A 16,252-nucleotide genomic window follows, 5' to 3' on the forward strand; every position below is an offset into this window, starting at 1 on the left:
AACTTAAGGAAGGTTTTGCCATAAAAGTCGACATATACATCTTTTAATAAATAAATATAGAATGATTTACAATGGACTAGCTATTTAACATTCAAAGGTTTATTTCTATTTTGAGAAAACAACTACTGAATTTATTTATAATTTTTATTCTTAATATTTCTGTACCCTCCTTTTTGCAAAAAAGGCTGCCAAGGTGTGCTCAAGGTAAAAGAGAATCTGTATTTTCATCATAATCCCAAGACTATAAAGCTTAGTTACCTAAAACCTGGGAGGAACACTATGGGAACCTGAAGGGTGTGCACTGACGGATTATTGAGTTGTTGAACTATATTAATTCTAATTAATTTAAATATGTTCCTGTGTTTGACGTCTGCATCATCATCTTCAGTTGCCAGGTGACAAACTTCCCTAACAATCCCAGACCTTTGGCCTCACTCTGACAGAGCAGACACAATGCATCTGATTCTGACAGTTGCATGACTTTGCTTAAAGGATTCACTGGATCAAAGTGAAGCATGCTTCAGCCTGATCAGAGCTGGATTCATTCACTAGCCCAAAATAAAATAATAAAAAAACCATAAAAACAACAATCAATAAAAACTCAGGCAGACTAAGGTGCAGAATCCAGTGGGATGGTTACAACACCACTAAATGTATTGCACCTGTGGTTCAACTGCTTGTTAAATGTCAATTTAGTGCTTCTGGGGAAACCCAAAATGAGTAGAAACACTGGTTCTGGGAGGATGGACGTTGGTACAGCTTACATAAGGCTGCTCAACTTGACCCGCTTCCTATCAGCAGCAAGAGTTCCTGCTTATTGTGGGTTTCCCTAAGAAGCCCTAAATCTCCCTTATGTAAGTAGTGGGTTCTGCTTGCAGAGTGGTCACAAAAGGAGATCTGCAGGGTGGAAAAAAGTTGGTGGGGTAAAAGCACCCTCTTGGATTCTTCCCATTGTTGTACAATAGATTGGATTTTATCCAAGGAACAATGAGCAGAAAGGAAGTGGCTACTAGCACTATTCTAAAAAAAGTTGCATGATATTGTGGTGTTAAGCAATGTACACAAAGCAAAACAGGGATCTTGTTCTAAGTTCACAATGTAGTAAATTCGTGCTAAATATTAAGTCATGGTTCTGATGGATTCTGGTGTACTGTGAATGAGCTGTTTGCTTCCTCTTCTTGGCTTATCCTAGGCAAGAAAAAAATAGCTAAACAAACCAGAAACACTCAAATTTATCTCTCTTTATTTTCAGACATCAATGAATGTGAGATCTTCGGAACTTGCCCCCAGACTTGTAAAAACTCCAAAGGAAGTTATGAATGCTTCTGTGCAGAGGGATTTAGATCTGTTGGGGATCAGCAGGGAAAGCAGTGTGCAGCCATTGGTAAGTTCAGCCAGCACTTCCATTAGAAGTAAATTCAAACTATGCACCATAAACTTGCTTCTGAAACAAGCCTTTCTTCTGATCTTGGCCCGAGTGCTGTATTCTGATATCTGTGTCTTTTGCATGCATTTTTCCAGTTCACTTGTGTGGAATTGTAGTTGTAAGGCTCAGTAAAATCCTTTCTCTGCTGCATCTGAAAGACAAAATAAGGCAAAACAAGCCACACTTTACAGCTCATTAAGCTGTCCTACTCCACTCCTGACCCTTCCAAATTTTTGAAAACAAGAAGGCTGTTCATGCTATAGTTGGTTGTCAACAGGAGAAAATTAGCTGTAGTCGTTTCTCTAAGGACAGATTATATTGATATAAATCAAAGACACTTTGCTGACAGATTGTCATTTATCTCTCATGGACTTGTGAAGATAAATAGGCCTGAGTATACCCCTTTTACAGCATTGATTGGGTGCCTCTATCACAGGAGAGAACCACAAACATTCTTCAGTAATGCCCATAACTCTTGTGCATGATAATTTTGAAAGGGCAGAAACTTGCAACAAACAATGAAAAGCAGAGGAAACAAAAGGCTCATTGGCCTGATGGAAAAAATTAACACATATAACAAGCTATTCTGGATCATGCTGTGTGTTTTAAATGAGATTAAAATAACTTTGCTTTATTGAGGCTTTCCTCACAAATATAATAAATAAAAAAATAAAACTTATCAACACGCTTGTTGTTTCTGAAAGGCTAACTTTTCAAACTTATAACGTGCTCATCTAAGACTCAGTAAAAACAGTTCTCTATATCAGTGGTTCTCAACCTGTGGTCCACGGACCCCTGGGGGGCCACAGTGTTGTCCCAGGGGGTCCACAAAGGCTTGAAGAAATGTTATTTTTTTGGCAGTTAAAACTGAATGAACAAATGAAGGAATCAATGAAAGCAAGAGGTAATGGGAAATAGAACAAAATCTTAATTGTTCTCGATTGTTTTGTAAAACTTGGCTTTTTTAACTTATTGCCTCAATTAAAAACAATCAGAGGTATAAATCAGGTATGAGAGTAACTGTCTGATGGCATATAGCTGCACTTGGTATTTCTGCACAGGCTGAGAACATGCAAGTGAATGACTCTGAGTGGCAGAGAGAAAGCACATGACGTTTCTTGTTACTGCACAGATAGTCAGAGACCGCGGGGCAGGGAAAGCAGAGTCAGTCCTCGTCAATATGAGTGAGCGTTCAGACCGATTTCATAATCTTCTTAGATTTCTGCTAACCATTTGGTTATTGTTCATTAAGGTGGTTTTTTGATATTACTGCAGTGGATTTTGTGATGGTGCATTTCAGTTTAGCGAAAAGAGTGTTGATACTATTATTTCAAATTTGTATGGAATTTTTGCAATAAAGAAATTATAATAGGAGTGTGTGCATAAACAGATTAACTTATTTCCCCTTCTTTCCAAATTTGAAGGCCCTTCATAAGCTAATTGAAATAAATATTTGATGCAGTCTAGTGCTTTAAATCTTGAGTTAAGTCTTGGTGGTCTGCAGCCACAAAAGGTATTTAAAGGGGGTCTGTGGTAAAGGAGAGGTTGTGAACCACTGCTCTATATTATTAATGATAAAGACAATCTCTCAAAGGACATCTGGACAAGCTGCATCCACAGTGACAAGATATTATGAAGAGTATTCAAACACTGCATGATTAAAATGTGTAAGGAATCCCAAGATGGCAATATTTGCAGTCCAGAGCAAGGATTCAAAGAATCCTATGACTAATTCTTCATACACAAAGTGATTTGGGGCTTCTGTTTTGCAAATACCCATTCTTCATGCTATATGGTAACTGAGACGAGTTTCAGAAGTTGTTGATATTGTCAGAGTCAAGGAGAAAAAGTAAAAAGTAATTGGGTTCATAGAAAATAGTGCTTTGGATCATGGTCCAAGAGACCCTTAATCCAAAGGCATACTAAAATCAATACCAAATAAGTATTTTATGTTCCTACTTATAATAGGTATAGGTAGGGATAGCAAGAATGTTAAAGTGATTACACATTTTGTAATAAATATTTTCAGGAACAGCACCTAAATTTTATAAGTTGAGATGCATAAAATTCTCCAAAGCAAATACAAACTTCAAATAGTTGTGTTTTTCACCTTACTTCTTTTGTCTTCCTTTGTTGATGCACAGAATTGTAGAACCTGACAAAAATAGTCATATTACTTTTTTTGCAGGAAATCCACCAATCTTACTTCTGCCTGACAATGTCCGTATTCGAAAGTACAATATGTCATCTGAGCAATACTCTGACTACATTGAAAATGAGGAGCACATCCAAGCCATAGACTATGATTGGGACCCTGAGGGAATAGGGCTTAGTAAGTAATAGCTTATTCTTTAACAGCTTATTCTTAACTAAGTATTTGAAAGGAAGCTTCTCTCTGGATTTGGCTGCAAGAAAAAGTGTGTGAGCAAGTCCCATTTCTATGATGCATTTTCTCAATGGGTCTTGGGCATGTTACTGTCTCTTAGCTTCACTTCCCCGTATATAAAATGGGCATAATAAAGGCTTGGAATTTGAAGAAATTTTGCTGAGATTTTACTTCTTTGACAAGAACCATTGAGTGGCCCTGGAGTCTCAGGGCCCAGAACTGTGCAAGCGATCAGTGAAGATTTCCAGTGAGAGCACAATGAAAGGAATCTCTGAACTTTCTGCAGGTGTCATATACTACAGCATTCTGGGGCGTGGTTCAGAGTTTGGCTCCATCAAACGTGCCTACCTGCCCGTATTTGAAAGCAGCGGAAATAATCCTGTGAAGGAAGTTGACCTGAATCTGAGATACCTCGTCAGTCCTGTTGGTTTAGCTGTGGACTGGGTTGGGAGGTAAGCACGAATGCAGGATAGGACAGCCTGAAACATGTTGCTTATGTCTGAATACGGGAAAAAAGGACTGTAGAACAACATATTGTCAAAAAATCCAGAGCTTGTTCAAGACGTGTATGTCTCAGTCTATCTGCGTTGGGACTGTAATGTCTTATTTCTGATGTTCTAGCTTTGCTTAGGCTGAGATGGTTTGATGTGGGAGTAACAGGCCATTTCCTCATGTCTGGCACAAACCTACAGTAGTGTCTTTTCTGCCCCACAAGCTTGTATCTAGATTTCCAAAAGTTGGCTATTGTGTCTCCATTTTGAAAAAAAAAAAAAAAGGAAGATTGATTGAAATCCTTTATCATCTCTAAGCTACCCTTTTAAAAAAATTTACATTTCTGGCCCATGTGGTGTGATGGTTAAAAGCATGAGGCTGGGACTCAGGAGGACTGGGTTCTAGTCCCTGCTCAGCCATGGAGTCAGTGGGGTGACTATGGGCCAGTCACAGACTCTCAGCCAAACCTACCTCATGTGGTAAGATTGAGATCAGGAGGAGGAGAATTATGTAAGCTGTTTTTGAGTTCTTTGTAAGAAAAAAAATGGGATATAAATCTAATAAATAAAATGAATATATTATACACAAGGAAAAATGCCCTTTGGGCACTGCTTTCTATCCATAAGATCCAGTATCAGTTCCTTATTAACTGTTGAAAGGATAGATTTATTGACATAGGCTCTAAGGGCAGTAAACACTGTCTGTAGCACTGCAGGTGTTTCAGGAGGGGGCTCCTAGCAGTATTGGTCTAAAGTCGTTGTGCAGCTGTTTGGTAGTTCTTTCCTTAATAGAGTCTCTGTGGTTAGAAAAAGATGGAAGGAGCAGCAGAAAAACAGGAGAAGGGTTCAGATAGACATACAGATTAGTAATATTCTGTGAGCAAGGCAGGGCTGTTGTACAATAAAAGCCTTTTCCAGAAGTACCCTGACTCCCACTATTCCTAGGATAAAAATGCTGAAATTCCTGGCGATTCTGAATTGTTATTACAGTTGAATCTGGCCATTAAATCTTAGCAATTGACTACTGGTTGTCAATTAAAAAACAACCTTTCTTGTACCTAGTAGTTGATGTTGACCAAACAGAGTGATTATTTTTAAAAAATCATTTAATTGCATCTGAACTAGGCACCTTTACTGGACGGACTCTGGGACAAATCGAGTAGAAGTGGCAAAGCTGGATGGAAGATACCGGAAGTGGCTCATCTATTCTCTGCTGGATCAACCAGCAGCTATAGCTGTCAACCCCAAACTTGGGTGAGCATTTGGGTGAGCCTAACCCTCTGATGGGTTAGCTTTCAGGGTTTTGTAAGGGCCTCTAGAAGTGATACCTAGTAGTTTTGACATCATTTTGAAGTAGGAGTTTTAGTATAATATTAAAGGGGATTTTATTAATATAATGCAAGTAAAATATTGCCATGTAATAAATAGTTTAACATAAAATGATTTGTTTTTGAAAGAGCTTCTAAGAAATTCACAGTATGTTTACACTACAGTAGTAGAGGGGATTTGTTTAGACATAAAGATGCAAGTACAAATGCTTGCTTTGCCCTGAAGATCACCATCTTTGATCATTATATTTCACATAAATTTATCTCACAAGGTTAGAGAAAATAGATAAAACATAATTTATCAGTGGAATGCATCGAGTACATAAGAATCAGGGCAATACGCACCATACAAAATGTAGAATGGATAATACCAGATTGTGTGACTAGCGTAAGTATGACAGCAGAGTGCTATGGGATAAAAGGGATGTGCTTCATAAAGGGAGAGTCCGGAAAGCCATAGAAACATCCCGTTGGAAGGGCTCTCAGGGCCTAGCCCCTGGCTGATCCAGCTGTGAGGTACTGCCAAGGCAGGAAGTCCCCACCAACTCGATTCTCCCTTGGTGCAGATTTCTCTCCTCTGTTCCCCAGAACAACTTTTATGTGCTTTAATATGCCATACCAGACCTTTATGAATACTGGTTCTGCTTTCCTTAGGCTGATGTATTGGACTGACTGGGGAAGGGAACCCAAAATTGAAAGTGCCTGGATGGATGGACAGCAGAGACAGACATTGGTCTCTGAGGACCTTGGTTGGCCAACTGGCCTGTCTATTGATTATTTAAACAATGACAGAGTCTATTGGAGTGATCAGAAGGAAAACCTGATCGAATCTATGAAATTTGATGGAACTGATAGAAAGATCGTTTTGCATGGAGGTATGAACATTAAGAGGGACTGAAGCATTTTTTCCCAAGTATTTCCTAAGATGCCTGGACTCTTTTCAGGTGATGGTTATAGTGGCAGATCAAGTTGTTTTGCTATGGATGCCATATGGGACAAGGGCTCATGTTATCAGACTTTTCTTTTGTAAATGCAAATGTAAGCAGTAAACATTTGGCAAGTAGCATGAAATCCGTATTACCCCTGAGTTGGGGTAAAAGCTAAGGCTTGTTCAGGCTTGTTCAAAGAGTGTTTGAACCAATTTACATGATAGTAAACCATGGTTATTACACCACAGGCTGTTTGTGCACGTGGGAGCAAGCTGATTCCCATGTGGCCAGCCCTTCTGCTTTTCTTAATCCAGGAACGCGTTTGTTCTTGAGTTGTTATTGTTGCATCTGTACTCAGAAACACTGAGATTTCTGGAATTAAAGAACCCAGAGTTAATAATGGATTGTCGTTGGGTTACTTGTGGGTTGTTTAACACCTAAACAACCCAGGGTTTATGGGTCTGTACATTATGATAACAATCAGGAATGTTGCTGGGTTATTTAGGAAAGCAGAAGCAATGGACATCCCAGTATGAACTAGGTCTGTGTTTTGTTTGTGAAATTCTTACATGTTTCTGATATTTTGCTTCCAAAGTATGTTTTATTTTGATTTTGTAAACATGTATGAAAAAGTGATTTTGTTCATAACTACACCAGCAATGTTGCAGAGCTTTGTATGTTAATGTAGCTGCTGTTTTATTTCAGTTAGCAGCCCATACAGCCTTGATGTCTTTGAAGGCCATCTTTATTGGACATCAAAGGAAAGAGGGGAAGTCTGGAAGGAAGACAAATTTGGGAAGGGAGAGAAAGTCAAAGTGCTGACAATAAACCCCTGGCTTACTCAAGTCCGTATCTATCACCAACACAGATGCCATCAGTCAGGTAATGCCCAGTTGTGGGTACTTCATTATCTATGGATCATTACTATACAAAACAAGCAACAGTATCTTTAAAGAAATTTGCCTGCTAATGAGCAGATCTCTCCGTGTATAACTGCTTCTAAAAGAATAGAACTGAGGTTGGCAGGCGCCCTTATTAAGTTAGATACCTAATAAAGATTGACAAACAATTCTACCTTCCTTTGTAGTTTAGCAATAAGCTCTGGTTTCCTTTCTTTCCTGTTTCCTTGTACCACTGTGCACAATCTGCTTCCTTTTACTCCAAAAACATGATGGGGAAAATTACAAACAGCATTTTCAAAGAGTTGAGAAAGGCGTTGGTCAAAATAGCAAGCCCTGAAATAGGCCCAGAATATTCTTTCTTTGTTCTCCATCTGGTTATCCCTTGGACCAAACAGCAAGGTACCATGAGATTTCTCAACTCAGAATGTTGCTGTTGTGATTCAGAACTTGCTTTCTTTTCCTTGGCCCCAGCAACCTCTTCCACCCCCCCCCCCCCCACACACACACACAGGCTTTGCTATGAGAAAGGCGATGCCTTCTTAGTCATCCTTCAGTGTCCTGGTTTCTTACCCAAGGAATATATCATGCTTTTAAAAGCATCTCCCAACACCTCCAGGGAATCAGGGCTTTGCATTGTTAGTTGTTTGAGGATGACACTTCAGTTGGTAGCATATGCTTGGATGTGCAAATCAGCCACATAGGATCAGAAAGCCAGCTAGAAATCATGTACCTCTCTCATCACCTTGGGCATAGTACTTTTCTATAGAGTCAGTTCATACATTAGACTGTAAGATATGGCCAATCATATAATAGATATACCAAAGTGAATCATATTTAAGAATGATGGTTTGCTTGGGAATTCTCTGGTAAAAACACAGTTGCAGAATACTGCTGCACTGCAGTCCTATGCCTCTGGGACGTAAAATAAGAGTTTTTTGTTTTCCTGCTGTTTGCATATATTGTTGACTAATTTGTGATTTATATTGATATTTCTTTTGTTCAGATTTATCCATTGCATTTCTTTGAGTACTGGAATTAATTATGCAAAGAGGCGTGCACCAGTGGAAAACTATTTCCAGTCATGGTTGCAAACTATTGTTTGGCACTAACTGTGCTAACTGACCATTTTTCCATAACTGGGAGGGGAAAGGGAATGCCTGTGTGAGAGGGAAGAAGAGATGTGGGGAATGTAGCATGCCAGGCCATGGAATGCTCCAGATTGTCTAAAGATGGTTAGGCATTTAAACAGTGCTACATCAGCACTGAGTCTGTAGGTTAATATTGCCACTTGCTTCCAAGTTTTATCTCTTGTTTATAGACACAGATTACATTAGTTCATATAAATATGTTCAGCTGCTTCTCCGTTTATTGTTATAGTATCCAATCCATGCAAAGATGTCTGCAGCCACCTTTGTTTGCTGAGACCTGGAGGATATACCTGTGCTTGCCCACAAGGGGCTCGTTTTATAGAAGGCAGCTCAACAGAGTGTGATGCAGGTAAAGGCGGTGGTAGAACTTCTCAGGGAGGTCTCGGAGTACACGTGTTTTTCTTGCAGTGACTCAGGACAGCATGAGGATTGACAGTCATAGAGTGTTGGTCTGGGGCTTGGGGAATCCAGGTTCTAGTCCCCACCTGCTACAAACCTCACTTGATGATTTTGGCTCTCAGCCTAACCTACCTTGCAGGTTGTTGTGAGGATGAAATGGAAGTTTATGTAAGTCATCTTGAGTTCTTTTCAGGAAAAAGTGGAATAAAAACAATAAATAACAGCAACAATAGCAGTAGGATGACATTATTCACAAATCCAGTTAAGAATATGGTTTTGTATATTAATCAAACACTTTTAGGTGTCATAAAGTGCCTTCATAAATGACTGTGCTTTCCCCTGGGTGGATATATCATTTCCTCCAGCTAATGAAGTACAAAGAATTGTATTTCCTGCATGGCTTATAAAATATTAGTTCAGAATTTCTTTTTATTCAAATGGTTCATTTAATTCATTATTGAATTAAAAGTTGTTTCTGAAATGACAGGGTTTGCACTTAACTCATAAACTGAATTAGAGAACCATTTTGATCGGGGACTTTAAATTTCAGCTCTCTCTTCCTGTGTATGATTTGGCTGTGTGCACCCTATAGTCTGGATGCACTGTCAGAGATTGCTCTGAACATTCACTCTTGTGGTCTGCAAGTATCAGTTCTTCGTCGTGGCCTCTGTGCATCATACATATGGGTGCTGCGCCTGCGCAGTGCCTAGGCCGGAAAGATTGAAAGCTAACGGTTTTGGCGGAAAAACTCTGCTCCCCCTCCCCTCGGTAGTATATATAGAGCGGAGCGTTCGCCATTTTCTCCAGTCTTTGTAGACCGCCGTTCGCTGTGCCTCGTGCCTGTTTGTCTCTCACTTGACTCAATATTGTTCATTACTTACCGTTTATCTTATTACTCTTATTCCAAGTTATTATTTCCTTCTTCCAGTTTATATCTTCTTTTTCCCTTGTTCCTATATATAACTTTTCCCTCTTTTCTATATTCTATTTCTTCCTTTTCTGCGATGGCGCAGCGAGCAGCCATCCACAAATGTGCAGAATGTGGGTCCAAAATGTCTCCAGCGGACCCACATAACTTGTGCCTCCTTTGCCTTGGCGAGGGGCACAGGACTGATAAATGCCGTCATTGCCTTGCTTTCACTAAGCAAGCACGAAAGAATAGGGAGAACCAGCCTACAGCGAGACCTAGAGACCGATCTCCATCACCACCACCTCAGCCCCGAATGGACAAGAGACGGGAAGAAGGATGGTTCTGACCCTACCCGAGGGGTTGGGAGGACTACCATTCTTTTGGATTTCGTCCTCACCTGAGGGATTGCTCTTTGCCTTCCATTCATGAGGATCTGCTGTCTACTTCCCGGCATGTAGAACCCGAGCGTTCCGCTTCTCCAGGGACCTCCTCATTGGAACCATACCATCGCGGATCTGACTCAGACTCGGATGCTGACTCTGCCTCCCCAGATGGCATGATTACATTGCAAGGTCCGTCATCACCTGAAGAACCCCACATTTCATTCGGGGAGCTTATGTCTAGACTTGTTCGGTCACTCGAGATCGAGGCACAACATCAGCCAGATCCGAGCACCGACAAGTTCTACGACATTGTCTGGGGAGAACAATCACCAGCAATCGTCCTGCCGCTTATTACAACTCTGCGGCAGGCGATGACAGAACCCTGGGACTCAAACTCAACCTATGGTGAGACGATACGAGTCCATGTACTGGGTCCAAGAGAGTGATATTCCCTTTCTGCTTCACCACCCTAAGCCAAACTCTGTGGTGGTCGAATCATCTCAGGGCAGGGAAGCTAGAGGCCATACCACCCCCAGAGATAAGGAGGGGCGCAAGATTGATACCCTGGCGCGCAGGGTCTATGCAGCTGCAGGACTCGGGCTTCGGATGTTCAACTATGAAACCACCCTCACTAGGTATCAATTCTTTATTATGCAGAGGCTGAATAATATTGTTGCTCCCCTGCCTGAGCAACAAAGGGACCTTGCTAGAACCTTCATTAAAGAGGGGATGCAAGTCGCTATTCAATAGTTATCCACAGCACGCTACCATGTGGGTACAGACTCGAGAGCGCTTGTGGGGGCTGTCTCACTGAGAAGGCATGCCTGGTTGCAAAACTGCAACTTCCCCGATGAAATGAAGCGGCAAATAGAGGAAATGCCTTTTGACGGCTCCGGGCTTTTTCACTCCCACACCGATCACAAGTTAAAGTCAATCCATGAATCCTGGATGACGGCTAGATGCATGGAACTGCCTGGACAAAACAAACATAAGTGGTCATGGTCACGCCCATCCTACCACTATCAGCCGCCGCAGCGACAGTACCAACAGAGGCCACAACGCAGAAGGCAACAACCTCATCAGCGTTTTCCACAAAATTGTTGGCGTTTCGATACCGAGAAGTGTCAACGCTGATAGGACGTGCGAACCTCTCCTCCACCTCCATATCCACCCTTCCCGCTCCCTTTTGGGGAACGGCTACAAGGCTGACTCCCCATTTGGGAGTCCATTAAATCTGATCGGTGGGTCTTTTCAATTATCCAGCTCAGATACAGAATAGAATTCGATACCGTTCCTCCGTCGAGCCCGATTTGATTTACACCGTGCTCCCCGGTGTTACTGAGCGAAGTGCGACAACTGCTTCATAAGGGAGTGATTCGACAGGTCTCCAGTTCTGAGGGACTGCATGGATTCTACTCTAGATATTTTACGGTTCCAAAACGAGACGGTGGTCTTCGTCCGATCTTGGACCTCCGGAATATCAACAGATTTATCAAACCAAAGAAATTTCAGATGACTACCCTCCAAAATATTCTTCCGCTGCTGAGGAGAGAGGATTGGTTCGCCTCCCTTGACTTAAAGGATGCTTATTTCCATATTTCGATTCACCAAAGTCATAGGCGTCTTCTGCGTTTCACTGTCGGAACTGACATTTACGAGTTTAATGTCCTTCCATTTGGCTTGGCCACGGCTCCGAGGGTCTTCATGAAATGTATGGCTCCAGTCTGTGCTCATCTCCGACTTCACGGCATCCAAGTCTACCCTTACCTGGATGACTGGCTTATAGTGTCACAGATCCGTGAAACCCTACTCTCAGCTGTTCATGCTGTTTGTACATTATTGGACAACCTTGGACTTTGTATTAACAGTGAAAAATCATCCCTTGTTCCTACACAAGTGACAGACTTCATCGGAGCTCGTCTCGAATCTACGGTGGCAAGGGCTTTCCTCCCCCAAGCTCGTCAAGACAGCCTCCGTGCCTGCATCTCTTGGATTTGATGAGACCGCATAGTCACAGAGCTTTCCATACAACGACTTTTGGGTCACATGGCAGCCACAGTTGCCATTGTCCCACATGCCAGGTTGAAGTTTCGTCCAACTCTGGTTCAACAAGAACTTTAGTCCACAAAGAGATTCACCGAACAAACGTCTTCGTGTACCCCGCGCTGTTTTGCAGATATTGACTTGGTGGGTGTCCCCACCCAATCTGAATGTAGGGACCCCATTCATTACCCCTCATCCGACGAGGGCTCTATACACCGACGCTTCATTGGTCAGGTGGGGCGCAGTATGCGCAGGGCTTCGATCCCAAGGCATGTGGAACTGCCAGGAATCGGTGAGCCACATAAATTACCTCGAGCTGTTAGCGATTTTCAAAGCGCTATGGTCCTTCGAAACCGTTCTTCACCAACGAGTGATACAGCTCACATCAGACAGCATAGTGGCGGTATTCTATATCAACAAACAGGGCAGCACAAAATCCACCGCCCTGATCCGCCTGTCCATGGACATTTGGGAGTGGTGTATCCCAAGAGGCGTAACCCTTTTGACGGTCCATCTGGCCAGGACCAACAACGAAGAGGCAGACTCCTTGAGCAGACATATGTTGATCACCCACGAATGGGAACTAAACCACCAAGTTTGCGCCCAGTTGTTCCAACTGTGGGGATATTCGGACATAGATCTTTTTGCCACCCACAGAAACAAGGTGTGCAAAAGGTTCTGCTTCAGGGTGGGAATAGGACCGGGATTGATGGGAGATACCCTCATGATTACATGGACAAACCTCAGGTTCTATGCATTCCCACCTATTCCTCTGCGGACCAAAGTTGTCTCAAAGATCGTGCACAACGATGCCACGGGAATACTCATAGCACCTTGGTGGCCTCATCAAGCGTGGTTCTCCACCCTCCTTCGGATCTCGAAGGGCAATTTCCTTTGCCTTCCGCTCATGCAAGATTTGCTAACCCAACAGAACAGGCCCGTCCGTCACCCGGACCTGTCATCATTGAACCTCACTGCGTGGAGGGTTCATTGGCTCAAGGGACTGTTTCGGAACAGAGATCTACTAGATCACTAGGTGCCTCAACTCATGATTGGTTGGACCCCCTCACTGACTCGGTACCGATGGGAATATTGTTGGGACCAAACTCTTTGGATCTGGAGTTTGTAAGGATTCTCGAGTCTGCACTAAGACTGTCCAACCGAAAGTTCTACGCAGTGGTGGCGTCGTTTTTCATCCTTCACGCAATCTAGCTCGTTTAACCCACTTACGGTGTCGGTTGAGAACATTCTTCAGTTTTTGCTGCTCCTGCTTCGCTTGGGACTGAAACCCTCCTCAATTAAGGTTTATGCAGCTGCAGTTTCACATTATCGTGTAGTACAAGGGCTGTTGGTGTTTTCACAGCTGCTTATTCGGAAATTTCTTAAAGGCCTGCAGAATCTCCACCCATCTATTTGGCCATTTATGCCGATGTGGAGTCTCTCGGTTGTCCTGCAGGTGCTTACAAAACCACCGTTCGAACCGTTAGCCACTGTCGATTTACGCCTTGTTTCATGGAAAATGGCTTTTTTAGTTGCAGTTACTTCAGCTCGTAGAGCCAGTGAACTTTGTGCTTTTCGAATCGATCCACCTTATATAAACTTGTATAAGGAAAAGGTGGTCCTGAGGATGGACCCTACTTTTTTGCCTAAAGTTGTCACACCATTTCACTTGAACCAAGAAATTGTGTTGCCTGCCTTTTTTCCATCGCCTTCGAACCCAGTCGAGAGGTCCTTGCACACCTTAGATTTAGACAATGCCTAGCTTTTTATAGATCGCGCACGGAATCTGTTTGACGTTCCAATAAGCTTTTTGTAAAGTATTCTGAGCGAGACCAAGGATCGCCTGTTTCATCTCAGAGGCTGTCGAAATGGATTGTTCAAACCATTTCGTTGGTGTACCAACTCTCAAAGCTGGACTTACCTGTCGTTCCAAGAGGCCATTCCACTAGAGCAGTTTCAGCTTCCTCCGCATTCGCTGTGGGTATCCCGATCCAGGATGTCTGTAAGGCAGCAACTTGGGCTACACCTTGTACTTTTGTGAAGCACTATCGCCTTGATGTGCGTGCCAGAAGAGACTACTCATTCGGGAGGGCTGTTCTTTCTGCCGTCCTTCAATAGCGACACCTCCCGCCATCGTTTCTGGTAAGCTTGCTATTCACCCATATGTGTGATGCACAGAGGCCACGACAAAGAAAAGCAGGTTGCTTACCTGTAACTGATGTTCTTCAAGTGGCCATCTGTGCAGTCACACAACCCACCCGCCGGCCCCGCTCGGTGTCAGTGAGTGGTTTCATTGTCGGTACTGTATAATACTGCTTTGGTACCTCATACGTGTAACATTGGTACCGAAAGGAATTGAGTTGGTACATCCTAGGTTGCTATGCCATCTTCCTCTATGAGGTGGCGAATGTATGGTCTCCAAAGACTGGAGAAAATGGCGGCCACTCTGCTCTATATATACTACCGAGGGGAGAGGGAGTGGAGTTTTCCCACCAAAACCATTAGCTTTCAATCTTTCCGGCCTAGGCACTGCGCAGGCGCAGCACCTATATCTGTGACTGCACAGATGGCCACTCGAAGAACATCAGTTACAGGTAAGCAACCTACTTTTACCAAGAGCATGGCATTGCACGCACGGAAGTAAACAATAAGCAATTTAGGAAAATGGCTTTCCTGATCCCCAGACTTTGTAGATAATGAATGTAGACTATTAATCTTGTTTGTTGATGTATATGGTTTTTGCCATGGCCTCGATCCAGCTTGCATTCAGCAATGACCTGAGATGGGGGTTGTACTCCAATATGCATTGAACATTTACACACACACACACACACACACACACACATTATGGGTTGGATGAATCTGTTTCAGTTTCTATTGTTTTTCAATTTAAGTGGAAAAGTATCATCCCATTTCCATGTCAGTTTGCTAACCTTTTGTCTACGTGAAAATATATGTTTTTGCAGTGATTTCTCTTAACATTCTCTTTTGTTTGATAGGTGACCTTTTATACTCCGTTTCACTTAATGTGTGCATGTTTTATGCAATTTCCCCAAATTTGTACAGTTTTGGACATTTTTAAAAAACTGAGAACTCACAAAATTTGTAGATACCACAACTTGAATTATAATTGCATTAAAAGTTCATCCACAGGATAACTGGAGATTATTAAAATAGTTAATGTTTTGCTGGGTAGTTTTGGATGATTAACGTATGTGCTTATTTCTAGCAATTGAACCTCCCCCTGCTATGCCACCGGCCTGTCGTTGTATGCATGGAGGAACTTGCTATATTGATGAAAGTGGGCTTCCTAAATGCAAGTACGTCTAAAATGAAGGGTCATCCCCCAAAGATCAAGTTTTATTATGAATATTGTTAAATCAATTAAAAACAAAAAATGGAAGTACATAAAGTCTCCTCTGATAAAGTGATAGATTGAAAACAAAGCTTTTATCTTTAGATTAGGTGGTCTTCAGGCATTACCTACAAATGGATAAATGGTTGAATATTTAGTCTGCATTTAAACTAAAGCCTATGCATAACTTTGCTTGTGGATAGTAGCATATCTTACTTTATATTAAACATACGGAGGTACACAGTTCATATGATTTTTACATAATTGATCTATTCATACTTGGAGTAAGAAAACTGATATTTTAAGAAACACTCTAGTTACATTTTGGGCAGCAAATAATGGAGGTTTTTATCTATTACTAACAATTGTACCTCACCTTTCTGCAAAAGTAACATAGCAGCTCACAAACAGTGCTTTTAAAAAAGCACAATTGCAAGCAATAAAACCACAAAGTATAATTAACAACAGTTTAAAGCATAAAACTTAAGAGACAGGTTGTAAACACAGTTTTCATGACAGAAAATGCACACGCAGTCCTGATGATGGCCTCTG

General features: G+C 42.0%; 1 protein-coding gene across 1 annotated transcript in view; it reads left to right on the top strand.

Moving 5' to 3' along the window:
• LRP2 (LDL receptor related protein 2) overlaps positions 1-16,252 on the top strand; it is a 116,886-nt gene that overhangs the window by 91,127 nt on the left and 9,507 nt on the right. Inside the window, exons 60-67 of the mRNA XM_044418345.1 lie at positions 1,253-1,384; positions 3,615-3,758; positions 4,099-4,264; positions 5,429-5,557; positions 6,286-6,506; positions 7,266-7,442; positions 8,840-8,959; positions 15,575-15,665. Coding sequence (XP_044274280.1) covers positions 1,253-1,384; positions 3,615-3,758; positions 4,099-4,264; positions 5,429-5,557; positions 6,286-6,506; positions 7,266-7,442; positions 8,840-8,959; positions 15,575-15,665 — 1,180 coding nt within the window. The remainder of the gene's footprint in view (positions 1-1,252; positions 1,385-3,614; positions 3,759-4,098; positions 4,265-5,428; positions 5,558-6,285; positions 6,507-7,265; positions 7,443-8,839; positions 8,960-15,574; positions 15,666-16,252) is intronic.

Source organism: Varanus komodoensis, unplaced genomic scaffold (assembly GCF_004798865.1).
Source record: "Varanus komodoensis strain SLA01 unplaced genomic scaffold, ASM479886v1 scaffold9, whole genome shotgun sequence".
In the NCBI taxonomy this organism is placed as follows: domain Eukaryota; kingdom Metazoa; phylum Chordata; class Lepidosauria; order Squamata; family Varanidae; genus Varanus; species Varanus komodoensis.